At 38.4% G+C, this 27129-nt stretch overlaps 1 protein-coding gene across 1 annotated transcript; it reads right to left on the minus strand.

Moving 5' to 3' along the window:
• Positions 1-1833: 1833 nt before the first annotated feature.
• Positions 1834-19767, minus strand: NRG4 (neuregulin 4). The gene is made up of 4 exons (XM_026038653.1): positions 19740-19767; positions 16811-16904; positions 6834-6983; positions 1834-1927 (listed from the first exon to the last, which is right to left on the minus strand). Exons 1-4 carry the CDS (start codon positions 19747-19749, stop codon positions 1834-1836), a joined length of 348 nt encoding a protein of 115 aa, XP_025894438.1. The 5' UTR covers positions 19750-19767.
• Between the last annotated feature and the right edge of the window lie 7362 nt (positions 19768-27129).

Here is a 27129-nt window from a genome sequence, read left to right on the forward strand (position 1 = left end):
TTTAAGTAACACTGATTCTCATGTAGCTGTCAATACCACTGCACATCCCCTAAGCTCTATATTTATCAGTGGCATGTTCCTATGTGATGAAAAAATCACTTTTATATTTCCTAGCCTTTAAAACAGCATTAGCAGCCTCCTTCAGAGTATCTGTTAATGGTCTGAAGTTCAAAAAATAAGATATAAGATCAGTTAATTTGGGGCAAAAGTGGTCTTTCAAAGCTTTGCAAAACTGAATTGAGCTCTTGTCTGGATCAGGACCTCCTGAGACTGGGACTGATGTGATGCTTTTAGAGGCTCTCTGCAGATGTTCAACTTTCACTTGGRCCACAGCTTCTCTGGCATCAGTCCTTAGAAGGTAATGAATTTCTTTGTTTTGTTTTGTATTGATTACTGTATGATTTTCACTTCTTAGCTTATAGGCTGTAACAAAATACCCTTTCTTCTCTGTCTTACTATGCTCTTGTCTACATTGATTTAAAATACACATTATTTTTCCTGGCACCAGAGCATATAGCAGGCACCCCAGGGAAGCAAGCTTATTCAAATCTTCCTTTGCACCTCTAGGTGTATATAATGCCATTGGTATTCTTTCAGAAATAAGAAATAAGCATTTTGCATTTTTCATCCTTTCAATTCCTGGAGTTTTTTCAATTAACTTTCTCTTCAATACAACCCTATAATATATAATAGATAGTAATATATAATATAATAGTGTGATCAGCAAATGGTTATGTAAATAAAAAAAATGCATCTTCAGAGGGGGCATGACTTGTCCAGCCAAGACATTTGCCTGGATAATATTTTGTTTCAGGAATGGACCTGGTAAATAGGTTTCCTTACTTCCATTATAGGAACTATCAATTGTAAAATTTAAGGCAAGGTTTAATCCGCTCTGCGTAGTGAGATTTTCAGGAGATACTGACAGGGCAAAAGGAAAAAACATCATGGAAGGTACTCTGCAGAATACCAAGAACATATACCAAACAAAGAGTAAATACTCTGCCCAGTATATCTCTTTTAACCATTATAAGCGTCTCTACAGTTTCTTTTAATTTCAATTGAAATCTTATGCCAGCTGTTCAGTACACTAATAACAACACCTCACTCTCATGTTGTCTTGCTATTAAAAAAGCAGTATTAGCTGGAGAAAGCTATTTTTTTTCCTCTACATTTGATAGAGATACCTGAAACAATCCATATCATGGACATTTGTAGCAAGGATAAATTTTGAAAATATTGAATCAAGACAGTCGCAACTTTTCTGAGGTGGTACTGTGAAAAGACTATCAGACTACCAGAAATTCTTATCATTATCTCATGCTACTTACATTGTGGGGAAAACCCTGTGATTATCTCAAATTTCCTACAATTTACTATTTACCATGCAGTAAAACCCCAAATTATTCCACATTTCTATCTTTGCATGGCTGAAAAAGAAACCAAAAATCAGATACGATCACTTTACAAATAATATGAGTTATACTTGTCCTGGAAAATCTCACAAAATTCAAACATACAGTGTGTACTAATTTCTGTAGAATTTGMTATGCCTTGAAAAAATTAAGGAAACGCTAATAAATACAATTGTTCATGTTTTGGTTGCAGTCTTCTCCAGCAAGAAAGCCTCCTACTTGAGTTTACTTTCTTCTTTCATCGTGCTTGCTACACCCTCTTCTTCACCGGTTATGTAATTAGGGTTGCTCTGCATGTTGGTTTCCCATTGTTCATCTGCTTTACTGCTTTATTCTATTATTATTTCTGAAAAAAAAAAAAATGGAAGGATTTACTAGTTTGTCTCCTGCCTTCCTTGAAGAGTCGAGTCATTTAACATTAAACGCACTCACTGTTGCAGCCATTGCTGCGTGTCGTCTCAACCAGGCTGGCGCCGCACTCCGATGGGCTCCTCCGCGTAACGGCAGCTCTCCTGGTCATAAGAAACAAAAGAGAGACACAACAGAGAGTGAAAACACACAGCCTGAAAAAAGATTTCAGAGCATATCAGAGAAGATACACATTAACCGAGTGATGCTTCCACTGAAGGAAAAGCAACACAGATCTCCTGTGGTTACATTTGAATGAATATTCCATGTTTCTGGGAAGCATGAAGGGATAATAAAAGAGATCAGAGGCGTGAAAAGGACTCAGAACTAATGGCTTCGCTCTTGGAGTTAATGTTCCTATTCCAGCCAGACTTCTCAACTCTTTATTATGTAGTTAGGAGGCAGCAAAAACAATTTTTGATTAAGTTTCTTATATTTGGAAACGAAATATCAATACTACCATGTTTTCCACACTTTCTTCAGGAGATAAAGCTTTTTTAGATAGAGATGATTTCTTCCTTTCTCCTTCCATCTTTTAATAGAAATTAGACATCTGCTGCTATGAGAAGAGCCATGAGCTATTCCCCTCTTTGTCCAGTTTGTGTCCTGTGGTGCTAGTAACTCCTCCACAAAGTCTGTTGGCTTGGATAGCTCAAGCGGCTGTATTCCTGGACCCTGTTGTTTTGGCTGGCACAGTTCCTCTCCATTGAATATATACTTATCTAGCAAGTAATTTGCCCTTTCAATATGGACTACTAAATTACAGAAATGAATCACAGATGTATTTTGGTTCTCCCTAGGGCTTTCTCCACCCCACTAAGCTGTGCAGTTCACATTCAAGCTGTGCATTTCACATTCAGGCCTCTCTCCCTATTTTTTTTTTTTTTAATAGAAGTTATTTCATGTGGAATCTCTGCTAGATTAATCAGCTTCCTTTTTGCTCTTCTTGCAGTAACCCTTGTACAGAAGAAAACCAGATGGGCCTGTGCTGGCACTTGAATTGCTGGTAGCAAAATCTGCCATTCGTTATCTCAATAACTATTTAATAGCAGGAGTTAAGAAAASTTTCCTGGTTTCCCCAGGACGCTGCAGTGAGCTTGATTGGTGCCGTTTGTTGGGGGAGGTCAAAGGAGAGGTGTGTGCAGTGTGTTTGCTGCAGTCGAGAGAGCAGCTTGGTCTGGATTTGGGTGTGAAAAGGGGAGAAAGGAGCTCAGCTGAATGAGGTGAGTGTAGCACGCAGAACTGAGCTTGCTCTCCAAAGGCTGTGCATCCCTCTTTGACACAGAAGAGACTTTTATTGCCCATGAAGCAGTAAATTCCTGGAGAGAGCCTGACAAAGTAACCAAAGCCAAAGCACCCACTGGGCACTGGCAGCGGGAGGTTTAACCCAGACAAGACCAGCTTGACTTGCAGAGATTAAGTGTGAGGTGAGAGAAAGGTTGCAGCTGTTTGACATTATAATGCACAGGGCAAAACAGATCCTTGGTAAAGTCAGATTCAGTTCACTGTTTTAAGAAACAGCTTGGATCTCTAAAATGCCCCAAGGCAGGATTCCTTCAGAAGGCCCTTCACCCAAAACAGCCACACTGTCTTTGAACTGTCTCTGTTTCTGTCTAGAACAGAATTACTTGAACTTCCATCAGCTCTTGTTTTAACCTGCTAAAACAAGAAGCAAAATTTGTAAGGCCTTCAGCAGGAAAGAGTATAAATGTATAAAAGTAGAGCTCCATAGCAGCTCATATCCCATGCAAAGTCCGTAGTATTGTATGGTTTGTGACAGGGAGAAAGGACCTCAATTCCTTCTCATGTGGAATGAGAACCTGATACATGCTGTGCTGTCTTCAACAGCTTCATCTTTCCAGGTCTAAGTCGCTTGTTTTTCTCATCTCCAGTCTTTAAACCACTTCTAAATTTACTCTTTCTCCCCCCTCCCATTCTACAGTTCCTTTTGCTCAGATCTTCCATTRGGTTCCTCTGTTTCTCTCTCCCTTCTACCATTGTCTCCTAGCCATGTCAGATACTGCCTGCTTCTTCTGTGTCTTTGATTCTCTTTCATTTCTTTGTAGGTTCCTCTTCCTAAAACACACTGTGCTGATGAATCCTAGTACACAACCAAATACAAAATGGATTCAGCTTAACAGGAGATTGCTGGCAGGCTCAAAAACACCTTCTTGTTTATTTTTGTAGAAAATATTTTCATGTATAGCTGATCAAAATGTGATGACTTGGCTAAATGTAAACTGAGAACTGTTTACAACTGTTTGCCCACATCTTTTCCTATCCAATCCTCCTCTTTTATAAGCTGTTTTCATCACTACTTAAGATACAGCTTTAGAARGAGAAGAACAATGAACTCCTTTTAGCCCATCCTGGTCTGCTGCATGGGTGTGTTTGCTGGGACCATAAAAGTCTTTCACAGATGAACTGCACCCACACATGCCYAGTCCTGAAATGTGCCACGGCGGCGTGCAGCCGGAGAGGCAGAAAACTTGGAAAGGAAGGGGGATGCAAGTGATGACAAGGAGAAGAAATTGGAGCATCAGTTTCCTAAATTCTAACATAGGTCTGGTGTACAATTTTAAGCATTCTGTTTCTTTGTACTAAATTGCAACTAATAATCCTTGATCCTCTGCAACCCTTTGGATTTTATTACTGTTTATACTAAAAACACTCAGTGCTGTTTATACTAAAAACACCTTAATCCTCTGCTGAAGGAGCCACAGAATTGCTTTCTGATGAATAACACGGGAAAAAAAATCCTGTACTTTTTGATTCTGGATAAACAATATTTGTTAATAAAGTGTAGTAGTGGAAATTTGATAGCACAATATTTCTCTAATACTTTTAATTTAATATAGCCTGTCAAAAGGACAAGTTAAGGATAACAGAAGCTTTCTACTAAGCATTACAAGCCCTTGTTCCAGACCCTCCTTGAAATTGCATGTTAGAGCTGATAGGCCAAATCTGGGGAAATCTGAACATAACGGTATTAATCACAGCTGCTAACAACCATCCTTGTTTATATAGCTTAAGAGATGGAAGCAGATTTAAGAATTAAATTCTTAATTTAAGAATTGACTTTGCAGATATTCTGATGACCACCTCAGTTGAGAGAGAGGATTTCTCAAGGGAAAGTGCTTCTGCAGGCTTTGAAGCAGAAGATGAACTTGCTATGTCAGCCTTCTGAAGCTTAAAGGTAAGGATAGCTTTTAGATGGTTTTGTGCTTTTCTTTATGACTAGACCAATTAATTATTGCTTTATGAGTTTTGGAAAACTAGTGTGGTAGGTAAGCTAGATTCAGGGGTGACTGTTAAGATCAAGTTACTGCTCTTTTCTGGTCTAAAGGCTCACTACTTGTTCTGCCAGTTACATAAAACCTGAGTAAACTGACCTCCTATAAGGAAATAGTTTGAGGTTCACCTTCCAACCATGCAGTAGAAAAACTGCACAGGCCTGTAACTGCAGTTATTCTGAGCTGCTGACCTCCCTGTGTGAGGCTTTCTCTCAATAAAACTCAGGTGACTTTTTCCAGTCTTTTCCTTATCTTACTATATGCAATATGAAAGGGATCTTGTAATAGATTACTTTCTCTGCATTCTTTTCCCATGTTTTTCTTCTCAGAGACAAGCTTTACTTTTAAAGAAATACAAACAGTTTTAAGAGCTTTGTAGGAATTGTTTCGGTTCAGTTAAAACTGTACTGTAATTTGTACTGTAATTACTGTCCCAGTAATTTGTAAGTTGTTAGCAACTATTCTGGGCTGCGCTGCTGACGCCCCAGCCTTTGTAAAGTCATTGTAATTAAGTTAATCCTGGTTTATTCTCTACAACAACTTTTTTGAAACAAAATCTTATTTTTATGAGATGTTCTTGCTCTCTTCTAACTGTGTTGAGTTATGGGAAAAACTGGCATCCAGTTGGTTTCCATGACAGCAGCCAAAGTAAAACCAGACAGGCTATTTCAGAGGTCACTTGTTGAAAGACTCTGATGGGGAAAGGTTGAGCTGACGATGTGGGTATGAGGGAGAGAAGAAGAGAGAATTGCAAGAAGTGCAGGTTAGCAAAACTAAGGAGAAATGCTGTCCTAGAGTACCCTGAGAGCATAGGAGGCTGTATATTTGGGTTAGTTAATAATGGGAGGGGCTACTAAGCAGTCTTAGAGCATATTAACGATATTATGACAGTATAAACTCTTGCAAAAAGTACCTTAAGCGAAAAAATAGGACAGGACATAAATATAAGTATGTCAAAACAGTAATATTAACAATGTCTGAATGAGTTTTGCTTGGTCTCTCCTGACATCTGGCAAGCTTTCATCTGGATATCTAAGCATCTACCGATATCCTTCTGTAGGTGAGTGAATGTTTGAGGGGAAACAATATTCTCCTGTAACACTGTACGAAGCCTGCTGCAACTCTCTAACTTCCAGTATTTCAATGTATAGCTATGCAAACAAATTCTCCTAGAGGAAATGCTGGTTAGTTAAGTGTACCAATTCCATGCTTTAAAAAAGCAGCAGCAACAAACAGATTAGTTGGTTGTATTAATGCCAGTAACTGTTTCCATAGTTAATTTTTTTTCTTTCAAGCCAGGAGCAGTAAAGGAATTGGGAGCTAATGACACCCACCTGGTTTGGTTGCCAGTACAATTTATTGGAAGACTTCTTGATTTGTAATCACTCTAGAAAATTGCTTCTACTTATCCATCTTTAGACAAATGCTTTAAAACTCTAAAGCCAGGTATACTATAAAAAACTCAGAAACGGGTGCATTACATTTTTTTTTTTTAAGGCAACTGTAGATAGTATCTTAGAAAAGATATTTTGAACACTACAACCCAGGAAGTAAAATGTTATGGACAAGTTGARAATTCCACATTAATTATGCTGAATAACCACACAGACCTTATGGATAATTCATTGCGTAGTTTTACATTCAAATAATTAGTACATGATTATCAGAAGAAATTTCTACTTGATTGAATAGCTTCAGCACTCTGAAGCACTTTTACCTGCAAAGGAAGTAGAATGTTCCAATTACAAGAACTCCTAGGAGAACAACTGAAGCCAAGAAAACTGCAAACAGGTCACCTTTTGTTTGGGATTTGATGCTGGGCAGCAAAACTTCCTCACAACGGGCTCCTGTGTAATTCTCAATACACCTGGGAAACCAAGGTTTATATGGATTAGACTGTACCTTGTCATCTAATACAAAAAGCATAAGGTGTGTTTTAGTTTTAAKTGAGGAGAGCAGAACTTCTTGTGATGACATAACTCAAACTTGTATTTACAATGAAGTTTCTTACGGATTGTCCACTTGGACCATATTTCTGGAGCAAAGGCTATTGGCACATCTTCCCATTTCGCATTCTGAGCCATGCTTTTGTATGTTAAACTATCTCTCTTTAACATAGTCTCTGGATTAGCAGTGTACATGATATACTTCACAATTAAATCGATTTCCCCCACAGGATTTTTGATATTAGTGTGAGGTGCCTCATCTCACTGGCTCTCCTCTCAGGCACAGGAGTCACGCTTTCCTTTCCTGCTTGCCTGTAGCTTTTTACCTTTCTTCATAAAGAGCTTGTACTGTCAGTTATGATAGATCAAGGAAATGGTAGTTCACTGACACATGGTACACATAAAACACTTTACAAATTGCAAAGGCAGTTATGATGGTAGTTTCTGTAATGAAATAACTCATTCCAAAGCATCTCATATGCTGGTGAAAGGCCTTGTCCGGACAGACTTAKCTAAAAGGCTTCCCTGCTATGTCCATCTTAGCCATCAACCTTCTGAAAGCTTCTCCTAACGGGAAGATTCACGCTGTATGGCAAGATGTGGAGGAAGCAAAAGTTCCCCCTGCAAACACTTTTTCAAGCTCTATATTGACATCTCCTAAGTAGATTTAAAACAGCAGTCTGGATTTGGAGCCGGCTGTCTGAGGATAGGCAGAGATCATGGATTTTCTTTCCGATGTACGCAAGCATTTGTTGCRTATTTTGTTGTGATAGACAATAATACCATTTAATACCAATATTCATTTAAAAGTCATAGTTCCACATTAAAAATACACCCTGAATTGTTCRGTCAAGGAACAAACAGTTTAGATGCTAATCAAAGTATCAATGTTCTCTTTGGCACTAATATCTTGGATAAAGTATGGGCTATAGGAAATGAAAAAGTTTAGAAAGATTTGTCTCATTTTCTGTTAATTATTGTACTATTGCGTAAGTGCTCAGTGTTTTGTTTCCAYTGCATATATTCAATTGAAGCATATTCATGAAAGGAATAGAATTTGGTTTCTTAAGCATACCTATCTGGTGGTGATGCTCTTATCATGGTATGGCTAAACTATACTAGCCAGCCAGTATGTTTGCCTTTGATCGCTGTGCTTTCAACCAAAGGTAGTCTTATGAAGAGAGAACTGAATATTTGAATTATACAAGTAATTCCTCAGTAATACATTACAAAAAAAATCTTGTCTAGTAAAAATGTCAAAGACTTAAAATTCATCTTAYACTTGCTGATCATCTCCTGCATGTTTCTGTTCTCTCATTTGAATTATGATCCATTTTAATGGGCCATCCATAAGAAACTAGTGTAAAATCTCAACTATGACAGACTGTATGAGGGAGAAAAAGGCCAAATGCTGCTTTTAATGAGACCAGTAATTCAAATGATGCCAATATATATTTTGCAAGCATGTCAATGAAACTTGAGACTTGTTCTTTGCTTTATCCTTCAGTGTAGAGTCAGTTTACATTCAGGGCTGGATTTATTTGTTAAGTGGAGGGGACTGGGGTTTCTCCTAGTCACGTAGGATGTCTGCTGGATGCTAGTCCAAGGCTCAGCTTGCTGTGCATCTTATGTTGTACTCTGTGGACCTAGACCTGAATTTATAACAGTAAATGTGGTCCTTTACTATAAAAATAAATAAAATGAATACCTTAGTAATTCACACAGAATCAAATATATGTAGGTAGAAGCTAAACTAATCTTCATTTGTTTTACATTCTTCGCTTGCTCTGATAAATTCTCTTAAGGAATTCACTGCGTTGCAGTGAGAGTTTCACTGCGTTGAAAGGGAGAGTTTCGTCCAACCAGTGCATTTCCTTTGTGTCTTTATGTATGTACATTTGTTTCCATCTATGTGGATTAATCTTGCTATTTCTGGCACGAGAGTCCTTCATAGCCTGTGACACAGGCAATTTGAAGCTCCAGCTGAGGCCACTGGGCTGAGCTCTGTAATACAAAGTTCTCAACTGCCATTGACAGCAGCAAGGCCCTATTTCAGATTGGGGACAATTAGCACATGGAAAGGAGCTGTCAAAGGAAAGATCTCCTGCTTAGCTAAACCAGACCAACTGGGAGCATCCTGCCATGCATGAATGATGTGGCTCCCAGAACCACCTTCTGTAGCTTGTGGATTATTGTATCCATACCACAGGGAATTATTGCCATTTCTTGTAGTTCCCTGCCTCTGAAAATTAGCTTTGGATTTTTCTTTTTTCTTTTTCTTTCTTTTTTTAATGTAGATATAATAATGACCATGCATTAAAGCTGTGTTGCTGATCAAGCACCCACTTCTTATTTAGCACAACATGAGACTTCTCAAAGCTGTTGTATCTGACTGCTGGGAGAAGGAAGGGTAGGCAGAGTGTGCTCTGATTGCTGGAGATAATATTCCAGATATTAACTGTAAGTGTAGTTGCATTTCAGTGGCCTCTGTCTGAAATACCTGTAGACTATTTTTAAGAGTAGAAATGTAGTCTGAGTGGTGCATTGTTCTCAAGCAAGTGAGAGAAAAATGCTTTACAGAGCTGAATAGAAAAGCAGAAAGAGAAAATGGAATTTAAAATTCATACAAGTGTTCTTGAATTCCTATGAAAATGGGAGAGAATTCCAATGAAAGGAGAGAATAAAGTTAAAGRAGAAGGAAGAAATAAGTAGGTTTTGGCATCAAACTAAAACTTATGGGTAAGTTCTAAAGAATGAGCCTAAGGAGCAGGAAGTCAGTGGGCTAAAGGAAAAGTGAAGCGGGGAAGGAAGGCACAGCTTTCCTAACCAGAAGAGTTGCATTAGGGTTAGAAAGAATTAAGATTAAAAAGCTAGGGTTAGAGAGCTACTGTGATAACTAACTACTGTAGGCAGAGCAGTTGTGGAAGCAATATTTCTGTTCTGTTACAGACCATGAAAAAATTGAGATGATGATCAACAATAAAGTTAAAAAGGGTGCAGTGACTTTCCTAGAAACAGGCAAACTGAGACTGTGTCTCAGTGTCTCTGTGTGGTTACATTTGCCTTCTGTAAACAAAGTTATGGCCAGTGTGATTCTACCGATAGGGTCTCCTATTGTACAKCCAGGGCAGTTCTGAAAACAGAGATGATGATGCACCAGTTTTTACAAAGTCACCAGTGCAGATGTTTAAAGCAGGAGAAGGGATATACTGGCTATATAAAGGCAATAAATGTCTTCAGGCAGTCAATAGAGGGAAAGATTTCTGCTGAACTGCGTTACTGAAAGTGGTAAGAAATTAGATAAACCTTAAGAATAAGCAGGAGTCCTCAGCCAAAAGATCTTGTCCTGTCTATCAGCAGAGCTCTAGTAATTTCAGTGGAGTCAATACACAGTGACTGGGGCACGGCAGAAAACCAGCCTCACGTAAGATCCCCTCCATAAGGGAACGTGAGCAGACTGTCTGTCTAGTGTCTCCTACAGGTAGTTAGGCTTGCTCTTAAAGGCTTTAAAGGCTGATAGCAACTCAGACTTGTAACATACCCTATTTGTAACAGATGGTGAAATGTGGAGTTTAGGATTGAGGTGCTCCGGGTTTCCAGTGTGGCAGGCAAATGTGCCTCTGTGCTTTCAATGGATGTCTGCAAAAGACAGGGAAGCCTGTCTTCTAAGCTCTGTGAAGAGGGAATTACTCTAATAAGCTGTGTGGTTGCTAGGCCAGGTATTGCTCTTGCATATGCTGTTTCAGCACATGCTGTCTGCTGGCTTTAAATAATCTCACTATGTGGCATTGTAAAGTAGATTTTAAAGGGTGGAGAGGGGGCTCTTTCGCCTTCCAAGAAATTCCCATGTCTAATTCCATCAGAGCTGGAAGACAACAGGCTTCAAATGTTCGAGTAAAGCTGTGGGGCTGCAAGCTCCCATTTTGGATGGCATCCAGGCTTCGGCTCTTCCGCACACACACAAACGCATATGTGTGTGGGCATATAAGGAACTGTTTGTGTAAATACATACATTCACATGAGGTGACCCTAAAACACATGCCATAAAGTCATGGCAGGAGCTGTGCTGTAGAGGAAACACTGATATAATGAATATATGTAAAGAAATTCACAGAATCATTGAACATAGGGAGTTTTGTATTGCTTAATATTCTATGTCAGGATCAATACGAGGTGGAAGAAAATAAATTGCATCTGATATGATGCCAGGGTATGACCAGTGGGCCTGAAATTGTATTGATCCTCTATGATCTGATCAGTAACTGAAAAATAAGCATATTAGTCTGCCCACCAATAAAACAAGGCATTACTGCATTCTGTATGCAGCCACAGTTTGAGACAGTGCAAATGATCCACTGCTTATCTGATTTGGGTAAGAAGAAAAGATTGCGTTTTCTTTCAGACTGAAGTGGTGCCACAAGAAAATATGATCTGATAAGACTTTAAGATTGGAGCTAGATGTGATTCAAATGTGCACATGGAGTCTTATGTCTTAGTGTTATATAATAAGAGATTTTTAGATTTTGAGTCAGGAAAAAACCTGGATGCTTCTAGGTGGATAAAGATGGCATATAAATACAGAACTCTAGTCGAGGGAGAAAAAGAAACACCCTGAGGGTTATCTGATTGCCACTTCAGCTCAGGTCACATGTCTGAGAGCTTAAAAATTGCCCTGATCTGCAGGGTGTAGAAGGCTCTTAAAGGCTGGCTGGCTGAATCCAGTCACTATCCAGACATCCTGTAAATATGGAAAATATTATCTAAGGTTTTAAATTCGTAAAACGCAATGGCAGTTCTTATTGGAAGCCTCAAGTGGCTTTTTAAGAAGTTTTGTGTCTGAATAACTTTCAAAACTGTTACTTGAAATTTGCATTCACATGCATAGTGAGCAAAATGCAACTCTTACTTGTGGTAATGCTAGAGTGAAGTTGAGGGAATGGGTTACTTTCACCCTAGAACTCCCTTAGCTCTGTATTTATGTGGCATGACTTGCTATAATATCTGGTAGTGCTGTTATTTGTCCTTGTAAAGCTCATAAATACCTCTCAAACACATAAATAGATAACATTGTACTTTCTATCTTTATGCCTTATTAAATAAATCTTAAAGTTGATATTTATGGCTGTATTTTTAGGTATGCATTCTTACTTCTGTTTGTGCCTGTCAAGCTAAGGCTAGAACTGACAAATACTAACCAGATACTTTCCCAAGAGCCTGGGGTACCAGACAAGCAGAGTTTGAGGTGGAGAAAGAGGAGCAGCCCAGATGAAGGCAGAGTCCTGCACTAGCTGCTTGCATTGTGTGTATCTGCAAGACTTCGAGTGTATATCCATCTCTGGAAAAGCCATTGGAAAAAGAGAAAGGAAGGATTCATTGCAGAGAAACAGACAGACAAGGACTGGGGGGAGAGAGAGAAGGGATTTGCATAGGATTTATAGGATTAGTATAAGAAAGGTGGGAGAATTACTGAATTAAAGTAGAAGCAAAGTCGAGGGAAGTAGAAATTCCCTTTAACTCTACATAGGAATTTTGTGCAGAAGATTTCTAAGTCTGGTAATCTTCTCTTGCAATACTTAACCAGAATACAACCCGAAGCTGCTGCTCGTTGCAGAATATCATCCCTTCCTCAAAAGGAAGGGCCTTCTCCATTAACTTCTGCGTGTTCCTGCCTCAGCAAGTGTGTTTGTGTGGCTCTACCTGAACTAGCGATCGTGCCAAGCGCTGGTGTCTACAGGTTGAAAGGTCCTCTTTAGAAGGCTGGCTGTATAAAACTTGCTAGAATGAAGTACTTCTGAAGTTCTACAGCACAGAGGTGTCTGTTCAGCTTTCTTCCCTCACTGAAGGGACTCTCCAACCACTCTGGGTGCACTGGCTGTATCAGGATACCCCTCACCAAATCTTGCCCAACACAGGAGGACATCCTTCTTGAGAAGCAGGCTCCTTATCACGGGGAAGGGCTATCAATCCTGTCAGAGTAAAGAGTGTCATTGTTGATCAAGGAACGAATCCTAACAGTAAGACCAGGCTCTGTCTGCCACTACTTCCCCATCAATAAGGCCCTACAGGGAGCTAGGGTACCAGATTGCCGCCTTCTCCTATTATCCCTTCAGCCTCTCTCTTAGGGATCCCCTTTTGCACTGCAAAAGCAAGAGCTTGGATCCTTTCTAATGCAAAGAGCCACTGACTGAAATAACCCTTCTGATTTTCTTGAGCTGTGAGATGCTTAGGCTTCATTTGCACGTAGATATACTGGGTTACTACTTGCTGGCTGCTTGTTCTAATGCTGCTGGATTTTTTCTATTTATTCAAATTTTGAACTTTATTTCTGGTATCAAATTTAAGAAATCATATGGTTTTATACCCAACATCTATTTCTCAGACTTTTTATCAGTTTCTCTAACAGGCAACCTTAAAATAGGTTCATGGCTTGTAAAATCAGTGCTGACAGCACATTTTAAAGCAAGCATTATCTGTGTTCAGCTTTGAAATGTTTAGTGCTCACAGAAAAACCACCCATATCTTCCCTGAAATACATAAAGCAAGCTCTCAAAAATCTGTTATGTAAGACGAAAACAGAAAGATGAGAGCTTCCCCCTCAGACGACAAAATCTTAACTTAATTCTGCACTCCAGTAATTAATGATTAGGAGACAGCTGTACATCAGATGCTGAGGCAAAGGTCTTTCAGCCTCATGTTTTGTGATACACCTGAGGCAGCTGATTTTACATCTTTCTCTGCTCTGCTGCATGTTTATTTATCTAGTACGTTTGAAGGTTCCTGCGTCCACCTTGGATGTGGTGACAGGTGCACCTTCCGCTGCTGGGGACATTAACTCAGTATTAGAACAGGAATAAGGGAAGGTGGCAGCTGAGCAGCTTCATGCTTTAACACGCCTCAGCTGTATTTAAAATCTGCTAAAAAGCTAATCTGCAGGAATGGTCAACAAATACTCTGTTTCTATTAAATCTGTATCATAGACCCAGTTCTGAAGGCTAAATGTAACTGAAATGTGCAAAAGTAAACAGCTGGCCCTTAACAGGGTAGCRTGCTACAAAAAAGATATGTTCCTAAAGAATTATGCAATTTCTCTATTTCTTAAATTACATATAACAGTGATGYACTGGCTACTCTGCACTATGTTTAGCACAACATTTCTAAGCATATGTTATGTTTTATATTTTAACAGCTTTACCAGTCTATTTTTGTCCCATTTCACTGCTGTAATTCCAGTGATTCAGCCTTTGATTCTTAAAAATTCTGACCCAATTTTTCTCTTGGCTGAAGGTGATCATTTGAGCAACACTTAGAGGCTTTTGGTGGGATCCAGCAGTAACCCCTATTAAAAACTTTGAGCAAGTATGTGGTGATGATGCCGGTTTTAAGGAAGTTTTAAAGCAGCAAATGTTTTTCTTAATTCTGCTGAATAATGATGCATTTTTTTTCTGTTATTTCTATTCACATCACTGCTGATTACTAAGATATCTGTGTGTAAACAAAACCTTTCTCATCTATAATTAGCCTTCTTCTCTGACTGATTAAGGGACATGCTTAGAATGAGGACATTCTTAAATAGAATGCTTCTATTTAAATCCATATAACTTCATAATCAAACATTAGGCACATAGGAAAAATACTTGGTAATTTATATGCTGTAAGATTACTTGAGCAGATATGCTCTTAAAATGTTACTTTTCTGGTTCCGCAGATCATAAAATCCTCTAGCACCTGAATTAGAAGTGACTTCATTCAGAGCCCTTTAAAAGAGAAGTCATCTATGCTTATTACCTTGTTCACAATATTTCTCATTTTATAYTTACACCTATTTTATCAAATACATCAAGTACCCTTTCTCAATCAGTATTAGCATGAGTAATGTGGAAGGTAAAACTGAAGCTATTTTAACATTCTTTTTTAATATAGCAAACATTTCAAGATGAAGAAGGAACTCCTGCTTAAAAATACCCTGTGCTTTTTAGCAGTTTTACTCTGCGCATGTGTGTAGTCTTTATTTTACTTCATGTGAAATGTCTGAGGTCTCAGAGGTAAGTGTTTGTACCTGTGGTACAAGTGTGAGGTCTAGCAGTTAGAACAAATCATTTGATTGACCTCTTAAGTTTTGTCCTCTTCTCTGGATATAGTTCTTTGTATGACATCCAACAACACACTTATGATGGCGATGTGCTGTGCATGTCTTTAAATGGGCATTTATCACAAAATAGTTTTTTACTGCCCTCACAAGCTGCAGGGGCTTACACGCTTGACCTTGCATGTCTAAACTGAGCTGTCACAAAAAAAGCAAAAGCAACATCTATAGAATGGGGAGTTTCTTAAGAGACTTTGTTGTCTTATTCAATTGTTTCACCCTATTACCATAAGTTACAGCTCCAGGTTGAAAGATACTATAAGAAAATTAAAAAAGGGAACAGAAGTTTCCAAGAGAATAGAAGGTGGTATCCTTAAATGTTCTCTAATATATCTCTGAATGCCTTTTASTATACTAAGTACACTTATTATATTAACCATAACTTCTCTTGATGAACAATAATTCCTAACCAGTGAATGAAAAAAATAAATAAAAATCAGAACTTAATTAGGAATCTTCTTTTGTCTTTGTAAATAATAGAATAATAAGATAGGATTGTATTTATATATGAAAGGGACACACATGCAAAATCATAGAATCACAGAATATTCAAGGTTGGAAGGGACCTCCAGAGATCATCTAGTCCAACCTTCCCGCTCAAGCAGGCACACCTASAGCATGTGGCACAGGGTGGCATCCAGGCGGGTTTGGAAGGCCTCCAGAGAAGGAGACTCCACAGCCTCCCTGGGCAGCCTGTTCCMCTGCTCKGTCACCCTCACAGTRAAGAAGTTCCTCCTCACCTGGAGATGGAACTTCCTGTGTTTCAGCTTATGCCCATTTCCCCTTGTCCTATCGCTGGCCACCAATGAGAAGAGCTTGTCCCCTTCTTCCCTGCATTCTCCCTTCATCAACTTATACATGTTAATCAGATCCCCTCTCAGCCTTCTCTGTATCCCCTCTCAGCCTATCAAAAGATAGGAAGTATGTCTTTATCCACAGTGTGCTGCATGAGCTCCAAAAGGGAAAATGGTCCCTTGACCTAATGATATGAGAACTATCTGCATAGGCTGCCTTCATATCTTTTTAGTAAGAAGATTTGACTGTCACTTTCAAGTTGCCCTCCAAGTGTTTTGTGAGATTCAGAGGACACAGTAAGTCTTGATTTGTGTGTCATCTCCTCAGCTGCCACCAGAAAAGATTATATTCCTTTTGGTGCCTCCTCATTTTGTTCAGGTCACAGCATTTTTGTGTTAGAAAAAAATTTGCAGTATAATTCATCTGAAAGAAAAATGTTCTTTGCCTTCCTGAAATCCTTTGCTACAGTCTGCTCTCCATGAGGTGAAGGGTATTTTGTGCCTTTCTGTACTGTAATGAGGGAGGCAATAATGTCTAAATATAGATATCATCGTGAATGAATACGTAACAGACTATGGTTACCTCTGTCAAGCAGCTACTTTTGATCAAATGTACATGTTTGTTTTTCTAATATTGCCATCTCTATGCRAGCTAGGTTAATAAACTTAGCGTGAATTAATGGATTTGGGACAGCCACAGATAATCTGTATTTTTTCATATATTCTAACAGTAATTTCTTAAGCATAATGGCAAAGTAGTCTTTAAACAGCTGATGTTGAGTATTTGAACACAAGTTCTAGCTTTGCTGACCTGCAGAATGGACTGGATACAGTAGGGATCATATAACAAATCCCTCCATTTAGACAAAAAGATCCATAACTGGTGCCACAGAGTTCTTCATGATCTACAAAATAAAACCAAAGCACAGAATAAAACAGACTTGCATGCTTTCATCAATAAACAGAAATCTTAAATTACACTTTCTGGGAGGAGAGAGGAGAAAGGAGGAAGGGGTGCTATCTGAAGCTACGAACAAATAAGGAATCAGTCTTGCCTTCCAGGCCAACAGCATACAGCGTTGTCTGTCTTACAAAATTGGTTTAAATGCCATTGTAAATGTATCACCATACCAGATGTCGAGCACCAAGATTATATGAATAAATGTAAGCAATTCCTTTTGCAGTTAGAGGAACTTTTGAATTCTCCACTATTATTTCTTTCCTGACCACAGACCATACTGAGCACAGAGATTCACGTGCTTGCTTCCCTTTATGAAGTCTGGTTTGTGCTGTTCCTGTGGCACAAACTGTCTTTAGCGGARCTAGTTTCTGTGAGAGATTCAGGGTTAGTAGAGATAATCCCACGATATTCCCAGCTGTGGGCCAGAGCATTCTGTATCAAGAATGGGGTAATTGCCTAAGTGGACACCACCAGTTTTGTCCCAATCAACTGAGAACCCTACCTGTTAAGTGTCACTGATACAGAAAACTGCCTGTTACAGTGTAWTTTCCAACATTTTTTTCCCCAATATGCTGCTACTATGAATTGTTAATGTTAAATCCAGTAAAGTTTTCTAATAAAACATCTAGTCTAGAATACTGATGTTGGCATTCATAAAGCCATTGGCCATTTTATGCTTAAATAGCATATCTAAATGCAAAGTTTCACTGTCTTAAAAAGCAGTTTGGATTTGAAAGTTGGGCTGCATATATGCATGATAAGTTTAGTATGTCAGTAACTGAGATCTTTTTAAATATATATTTTTTATATATGTGTTCAATCCTATTAAATCACTACCTCGGTCAAAACAAAACTAGAACAGTCTTCTGACATCACAAGTTTGAGAATTACTTGTTACCTCTCACCTTAAGTGTTGTTTTTGCTGTTATTTCTTCCAGAAGTTCTGAAAATAAGAATTCAGCTGTCTCGCTATTTTTTAGAAGATGTGTTCTGCACAAAATAGTGTTTAAAAGCAATGAAGAATTTCAGTTTTTTATCTCTTCTTCAAGAAACAAAGTTGATATTCCCCTGTATTCTTAAAGGTAATGTGAAGAAGCGTGGTTGTAAGATGAGTCCTGTAGGTCTGTGCGTGAAATAGGGGTGACATTTAAGGGTACTTGGAAAGACTGGCTACTCCTAACCCCATGCAATAGATGTGCATCCTGTTCCTGGAAAGTCTGCTCACATTTGACCTTGATGCAGTGGCACAGGATGTGGCCCAACCAAGAACTGTTTGGCCCTACCCTGTAAAAAGTTAAATGAAAATTTATTTTAACTCTAAAGCTTTATGTGCTTGCCTGCTGGCAAATCATTTACCACAAGTTCRCTATTAAGTCTCTTAAAATCATTTTGTGTAAGCAGCAATATATTTCCAATATGAACAAAATAGCAGTACTTGCTGCTACTTGCTGAAAGTACAAGAGTGACCCAGTRCAGAGTAGACATACAGACTTAATGMAATAAAATTRAAGTGGTTGTAACACTAGAAGAAAATTATTAATTACTAATTAGTGGTGGGTTTTGCTGAAAATCAACATTATTAATGTAATCCATACCTGCTTTACTTAARTACAGTAGCCTAGACCAAATGTGAATGATATAACTCTGTTTATAGGCAGGGGTGTATGGAAGCAATAGTTTATCCTTTTAAATTTATCCTTGATGCTGAAGAATATCAGAAGGGGTACAGGACAAGGAAAATCTGAACTGTATCAGCATCAGGGAAGCTTGATTCCTCTGAGTAAAGCTTATGAGCTTATGAGGTGCTCTAATCTGCTGCCGAGAGAAGCTCACGCAACCAGACTTGCTATCTCTGTTCTTATTTTGATTCTATTAGGCCTGTTTGATAGGGAAATCTGTATTTGATTTGGAGAGAATGTATTACTTTTTTTCATGAGTTAACAAATCATTTTAAACATACATTTGCATTTTTAGACTAGAAAGTCACATGTATACTATGCTGAGTAGTATAGTAAAGATAGAAAAGTTTCAAGTCAAGTGACAATTGGTGATTAAAAAAAACCTTTCAATTAATGCCTCTATAGAAATGCTGTTTTACATCATGTATATTTTTATATATCCCTCTATTTGAGAGATGAAATTTTATTTTATTGCTGGCAGCAGGGAGAACCTGAGGAATTAAATAAGATTTTTCCTAGTAACTTCACACTATGAATAGTCAGAATTGGCAGAGGTAACAGCAGCTTCTAAATACCTTGATTTTTCAAGTATTTTTTTCTGAGGATATGCACAGAGCACTGTCCCTATACTCTCTTGTCTGTTCCCAGTTAAACTTTTGTAACCCACATGTCCTTTTTATTTTATTTTTTTTAAAAAGGGGGGGGGGGGGCGGCAAGCAAACCTTAACCCCCAGTGTTACAACCCCAGGTGTTGACTCAACTGTCTAGCCTTGTCCAGGGGCTAAAATCCTATAGACTGCCTAAGCTTGAAGGCTTGAAGTCTGCTAAAACAAAAGGAGGAGAGGGGGAATGTTGACTGAAGATCAAGGGGCTGCTTTGTGCTTCCTGACTTACAAGCAACTTTGGACTGTATGCTGATCGGTCCCAAAAGCCCAGATTTTAGGACTGACCAAAGCAAACTTTCTGCTGAGAGCCAGCAGCATTGGCTGGTGAGAACTAGTTTGGAAGTTCCCAGTGACACCCGTGGCAATCACTGCAATTTTAGTGAATTGTGCACACACACGCTCATGCCCTGAGCAAAAAGACTTGAAAGAAATTACCTGTTCGCATATTATTCTGGCCACAACTTTTTTTCTTGGTGTCAGAGGCTATTCTTCTAAAACGGCACCTAAAGACGAACATTTAAATTCAGTATGTCTCTGTTACTCCTATTGATTTCCTCCCCCACCTCTGTTCTGATTAAAGAGGTATGYGAGTATCTCTCAGCCTTGCTGTTAAGGCGCTTGTTGTACTTATGCAGCAGTATCCTGTTTCGTTACATCCAAGTTTCATTAATTCACAGCTAACAGCAAACATTCAAGGGTACTGCCAAGTTCAATGAACCTTTAAAAGCATTGCTACAGATTAAAAATATTCACACTGCGACATATTTGAACCATGAAAAACTTGAAAAACTGTGCCATGGCTATTCAGAATTGTAGCATCTCTTGCTTTAGGAAACCTGCATTATCTCTCTGGCTAGCTAATTAAATCCTCTTTTGAGCCTTGAAAATCAGTGCATGTAACGAACCAGTCCTCAGAGTGCCATAATTATACACTTGGGTAGGATCTTGATGGCAGAATTGTTGCATTTTTGCAAATAAGAGTTTCCTGTGTAGAATTTCTTGGAGACAGTGCGTGTTTCACTTCAATGTTTCTTATCTCTGGACATCAGATGAAATTAGTAATCTAGCCTTTCCAAGGAGCTGAACAGAACTCAGCAAGGTCTTGACTTGGACGCTTATTTTTGAAAAACGGAGTAGGACCTCTGGACAGAAATCAATCCTCAGTGGACAAAGATAAACAGAAACTGATTCTGTGGGCAGGTCAACTCTATAACTATCTACCATCACTGTATTTTTCTTTATGTGTGGCATTCAGTTGTGTAGCCAAGGCTTACTGAAGCAAATGAGTGACCGAACACTGAGCAGCTTCTTGCTTGTCAATATTTGTCTTTTTATTTCTTAATTGTATTTAAAAATGTACATGCTGTTCTTAAAAATGAACTCTCAAATACTTAGACAAACTGTCCTRTATTGGAAGAAATGGAGAAATGCAGAGCAGTAAAAGAAGCCTTTGCTTCTTTTACCTTTAAAAAGGGATGAAGTCTTTATTCTCCCTGTACCATCCTTCTGAAAGTTCTTTCTCAGTTAAAAGGCTTTCAACCGTCAAATGATAAAATAAAATTAATCTGCTTTACTAGAAAAAAATCGTCTACTCCAGCCTTTAATAGTAGAAAAGAAACTTTCTGTAGATGCCCAGTTCAAAAATGTAAATGCTTTACTTACTGTACAAGCAGACGGTTCTGTTTTTCATGGGACCTTAAAGGGCTTCTCCAGTTCTTTGCGTCCTGTCTATAGGAGGAGGTCTGAAATGGCAGCTCCTGCGATTTGAGCCTGCAGCAGCAGGTCCCCACCCAAAGGCTGTCCTGCTCTCGGCCGTCTCACGGAGACGCAACTTGGCTTCCTTTGTGTACACAGCCGCGCACAGCTACAATAGCATGTGGCACTAAGGAACAAACCAACGTGATTCAAAGCAGAATTCAAGTCCTGGAGGGTTCGTTTGTTTTCTCCTCAATACATAAATCCTCCTGGGAGTGCGTGTTTTCAGCAGCCAAGATCTGGATTCCAGTGCACTGCTAAAGCTTCCAGTTTGCAGGATGATATAGTGCAGTGTGGGTGAGGTTGTAACAAGCACACACACCGAGGCCAGCTATGGACTGGGGCACAATCACGCACAATCTCGTGCGTATTCWCCGGAATTACCAGCACTGCAATTTATAGTTGAATGCAAAACATTCATGTAATGCAATTATATGAATTGCATCATAAAAATTATAGGCTGTAGCCAAGAAACTGATCAAAAGATCTTTTTTTATTAGAGCAAATAATCCTTTTACATTTACCTTGCCTTTTTCATGATGTGCCACGAAACTGTGTACTGTATAATAGCTCTTAGAGCAGAGATTAGGAGTTACTAATAAGTTAATATACTATACTATAGGAGATTTTATATAAAATAGTATATAAATAGGATATATAACCTAAATTTCTGTCTTTACCAGATTGAATTAGGTTGTGTTCCTTCTAACTGCCTAAACAACTGRATATGAAAGCCAAGAGGAGCTTTCATGTCTCCTTTCCTTCATCTCCTTGACAGGTATGTATCCCTCCAGCTCTGGTGTTGCCCCTGGGGCACATTGAGCCTTTTAATTAGATGATTAAACACACTAATCCTGCAGAAAACTCCAAGGGAAGTTCGCAAGCTATAAACGGACTGCAGAGGACAGGAGGACTTGAGGAAGACTATGGGGCTGCTGTGTGGTCCGTTTGGTTCCCTCCCACACACTTGTACGTTGCCCAACGTACGTGAAGCAGTGGCAGCAGGAGAGAAGCTGGGAGCGTGTTGTCCAGCAGAGAAGGGCAAATACTTCCTAAAAGCAATCCAAGGGGATGCATGTGTGTATGTGTGATTCCATTCTGTGTTTGAATTCTGATAATGTGTTGCAATTTGGGGTTAAAAATAACATTTAGAAGAAATGTTGCTGACAACATTTTTAAGAAGATTGGTAAGTAACTTGTTAGGCAGTCAGGTATTTGTATGTAAATGTTTTTCTCTCTTATTAAAAGTTCAAATATSTATAACAAATTGGAGTCCTAAAAAGAATAAACTGGACTCTGACTCATTAGAAAAATATATTGATAAATCAGAAGGAAAATATATAGTACAAATTGTTGCTAAACATTACGCTAATTTTTTTCCATTTGAAAACTAACTTGGCACTTGCGACTCCAAGGATCATTTGTGCATCTACCCAACATTTTCCATACTCTATGGCTTATTTTAAGACATCATTGTAATACATGCCCACAGAATTCTACACTTGCTCAAATATATATTGCCTTATCATGGGGGGTGTTTGAAAGATTAAAAAATTCTCAGACTTGATACAGGAAGTAATATGGAATTGAAAATGTCACGATTTTGCTCTGTTAGGTTACTTTGAAAGAATTTTAGGTATCTATCCAAAGTATAGCCCATTTTCAACAAATACAGTCTGGGCCTAGGTCTTTGTCATCTGAACTGAGATTAATAAYAATACCTTGCTTCAAAGATTACAGTATGTATATTAAAATTGTCATATATGTACACTGCAGGATACTATTTCTAAGTCTCCAATTGCTTGAAGTTCTGTGCTTCTTTATCTTCATATTCTGGGTCTGTTAAGGAGGGCATGAGTTCAGGAAAGGATTTAAATCACATGTTTAGGATTAGCCATATCCTAGTCCCACTTACATCACTAAGTTAACAGTGTGTTCAGGTCCTTTGCTGAGTTGGGCCTGTGAAACATGAACTGTATGTATGTATGTGTAAGTATCATGCCAAATACCTCCGCTGTGATGGAAATAACAGGTTACTGCTCTGTGCTGGGGCAACCATAGGTTAGAGTGAGCCGCACGGGAAAATCCATACATTTTACTGCTTTGGGCTACTGCAGCGTTAAGGGATTTTTTTTTATTATTATTAYTTGTTCGTGAGAACTGCTAGTGGACTTCTGGRCAGATCAAGGTCTCCCTGACAGACAAAACTGCAGTGAAGGTAGGCGATGGGTTCAGTTCTTTAAAAGAAATACACGCGAGCTGTATTGCAGGACTGAAAGCTGGGAAGAAAAATCTGAACAAAAGACTTGTTAGATTTATCTTTAAAAGACCCCCTGTGCATTACTCCCCATGCCTCCCCTGAAGAAACTTATTGTTCTGTGCCTCTAACAGCTACCTATTCCAAGCATCCACGAAATGCGKCAGCATCTCCAAAAGATAACTACAAGTCTTAATGAGCATGGACAGATTAAGAGAATKCAGTGAACAAATATTTGTTTCTATCTTTGCTATCTGAACAGTCTTAATTAATGTCCACATAAGCTCTTCCCACAAAATAAGATCACTTCAATTACATGATTATTTCAAAAATACACTTTGTTGCTTGTTTAGATTAGATTCTACTTAACAACTGTGTTCAACAATTGTTTTTTACTGCATTATGAGTTCCTAAAAAGTTTTAATACAAAAAGAGACAGTATCTCATTCTGTCTCTGATAAAGAACGCAAATATTTGTGCACTGAAAAATTAATAGTGTTTTCAGGAATAAAGCTAATTAAATTTCATTTTAAGATATGGCCCAGCTATCTATCAAGCAAACAATCCTCTGTGAGCATTAGACTAAAATGTGCTTCAGACTGCTTGAAAGAGAAGAGATTCCTGGCCTGTTTGAAAAAGTAGCTCGTTTTTTACTTTATAAGGAATAATGCAGAAGGAAGGAGTCTCCAGGGGAAACGGTGATTGCTCCTGTCTTTGCTTTCCACTTCTCTAACATTCTTCCATGAAAGAGCTAAAGTCAAAAGTTTTGAAGGCAGAACCTAACAATACTTTAGCAATAGCCTATCCAAACACTGGATTTGTGTAAGTTTTCTACAAAGTTGACAGTATGTTTGAGTAGTTTGCCTTTTTTTCTCAAAGCAGCCACGAAACAGATGTGAAAGCCTCTGCAGCAGCTTGCCCAGGTCATGAGCTGTATCCCGCTACTGCCATCATCCGAAAGCTCAGAAGTTCAATTCCTAGTCTCGTGAGTTGCAAACAATACCAGGTTTCCTTCAATATAGAATCTTTATTGTGATGTTTATGATCTGAGTACGCAAAGATCAAAGGGGAGATAAGTTGCTTAGTGTGGTGGTAAGGACCAAAGGGATCAAAAGGGAGATAAGTTGTGGCTGTAAAAGGACATTACCTCCTCCTTTTTGACCAATAAAACCTCTTTATGCATTAAGCCTGGCAATAATGCTTAAACTGCTCTGATCTGCATCAGCTGTAGTCTTAATATGGGAGCTGAGTCTAGCCAGTAGCTGCTTTTAGGTTTATATTAGCTATGCATAAATCTTTTAAGTGAGATAAGTCAAATGACATATTTTAATACAAATTTAMACCATTTTAAAATACAGTTAATTTCCTATTATACACATGCAGAGTGCATCATTGATAGATGCTTTATTAACAGAATATTTAATGTATAAAACATAATACACTTGTATGTAAAGTAGCATGATAAAACTATATAATCTCTATATTATGCCAACATTACAAATAATAGATTTGTTTTCTGTAGATAACCCTCTGAAACATGCAAGGCACTTCTTGGAAGATCATTGTCATTTCGGAAAAATAGTATTCAGAAAGAACAAGTGACAAATATAAAAATCATACACTACCAGAATTTTCTGTGAGAAATGGTAAACTTTTCTTTAGACATACCTCCAGTAATCTCTATTGTTAGTTAACAATCCTTCTTGTTTCCAGTAAATCCATATTTCTTTATTGCAAGTGCAACTGTGATATCAGGTTCTGCAGACTTCCACCCTTGTTTAGCTTAATCTTTCAAATAATAATCTATGCTATACAGACAGCCTTAAAAGAAATCATTATTTGAGGGAGAGAAAACGTTTGTTTCGTTCTGTACCTTTTTCACACTGATTTGTGAATCAGGATACTTTGCTCAGACTTAGAAAGCTAAAAGGAGATCTTTTGTTCTCAAAAAGGTGTAGCAATTTTGGTATTCCCAAATGTCAGCTGCAGAGAACAGCTGGAGCTGTCTCCCGGACTGCAGGTGACACCGAACTGGAGGGAAAAGCCAACATGCTTGAGAGCAAACCTGCCGTTCAGGAGAACCTGGGCAGGCCGGAGGGTGGGAATCAGGAGCCTTGTGACATTAACTGGGTGCAAACGTGGAGTCGTGCACATTCGTGGCATTTTAGAGGGGAAACACAAGGAGACAGGAGGGAGAGACATAAACATACAGGTGCTTTGGCTCCAGCACCAGTTATTTTGCATTTTAAAAGAAGTTAACATATGTCAGGACTGTTACTGACACATGAACAGATGGAACAAATGTGGCAAGTGGCACACACAAGGTAGATGCCCCAAAATAATTTAATTTGTTGTTTGTGTATCTGAATATGTCCTGTAATAATTTATTACAGCAATTTATTAGAATGGTTAAATGAAGTAAAAATTTCTAACTTTTTTCCCCCTATTTCTAGCAACTCTCAGCTGCTACTCTGGAACAAATGACGAATTGTTGGTATACTACAGTGTGAAAGTAATATTTAAATAGCACCTGCCAGAGACTGTTTCTAGTCCACTGGCCCACAAAAAAAAAAAAAAAAAAAGAGCTAGTGAAGAAAATAGATATAATGGTCAATGATGAAGTACCCTGAATAAAAACATGCAGTAAGGAGCCATGACGGCAGCTAGAGAGGAGACGGACAGGGGTAAATTAACTTAACATAATATCTGCTCTTGTTTCAGGCAGAGCAAAAGTCTGGTCAGGGTAAAGTGTGCCCTCTCAGCAGGAGAAACAGCAATGAATGTCAAAGCCAAAGGTRACCAGGAAAGCTTTGCTGGCAGTTCATGCAAGTACAAATGTGTTTTAGTCATGCTGTAAGCTACAGAATGTCAAACTTCTGAGGGCCAGACTAGCTAACCTGTCATACATGAACATGAGGCTGTACTGCAGCTCCATGTGCTTTAGCATGGACTTCTGATATGCACTATTTTGGAAAGATGGAATATTTATAAACAAATATTTCAACAGTATATCTTTGCAATATATCTGCAGGGTTACATTCTCTTGGGTCATACATACATAGCTCGCTTTTGTAAGGCACAAAAAGGTAGTTTTGGTCTTCGGAGTTTGYCATAATCTGTACAAACATGGAAGAAGACTTAAGTTTTTATATAAAATCAGTGTATAGAGCTGTGTCAGTGCGTACTGAGTAGCATATAGTGAAAGGGGAGGAATATTAAAGACAGGGAAACATCACTTGAGTGCTTTAAATAAGCATAAATTCAGATATGTTTATGTGTTTAATTGAATGGCTACAGAGAATGTGGGAGCCATTTCAAGTATTTTTTTTTATTTTGTTTTTAAATGCCAGTCAATATTTACAGAATTTCAGTTACAGATATAACTGCTAAAGTTCTACAACCTTCCTAAGTTAGCAAAGGAAAATATCCTACTCTCACATTTATTCTGCTTTTAATTTAATCTGAATTAATAGGAGATCAGTGGGCTGAATCTATTGCAACCTATTATTGTCAGGAGGGAAAATAGTTGGTTTTGATTGATACGACATGTACTATTTATACCACAGTTGACAGTGCTTTTAAATATGCCAACTGCTGTCAGCTTTTTCCACAGACTATTTTGCAATACGGTTTTCAATTTCACTGGCAAATCTGAGTTCACTTAAGCAATTATGTCAAAAATCTCAACTTTCTAAAGACAGGGAAAAGACAACCTCAGATTTTGCCTTTTTTCCTGGAAAGTCTAGTTTCTCAGAACCGCATGGTACACTTGTGCCCTACCAGGTTAATAGAGCCCAGTGCTGCTGTTATTTG

This window comes from Nothoprocta perdicaria, unplaced genomic scaffold (assembly GCF_003342845.1).
Source record: "Nothoprocta perdicaria isolate Ctin4 unplaced genomic scaffold, notPer1 scaffold_214, whole genome shotgun sequence".
Classification (NCBI taxonomy): Eukaryota; Metazoa; Chordata; class Aves; order Tinamiformes; family Tinamidae; genus Nothoprocta; species Nothoprocta perdicaria.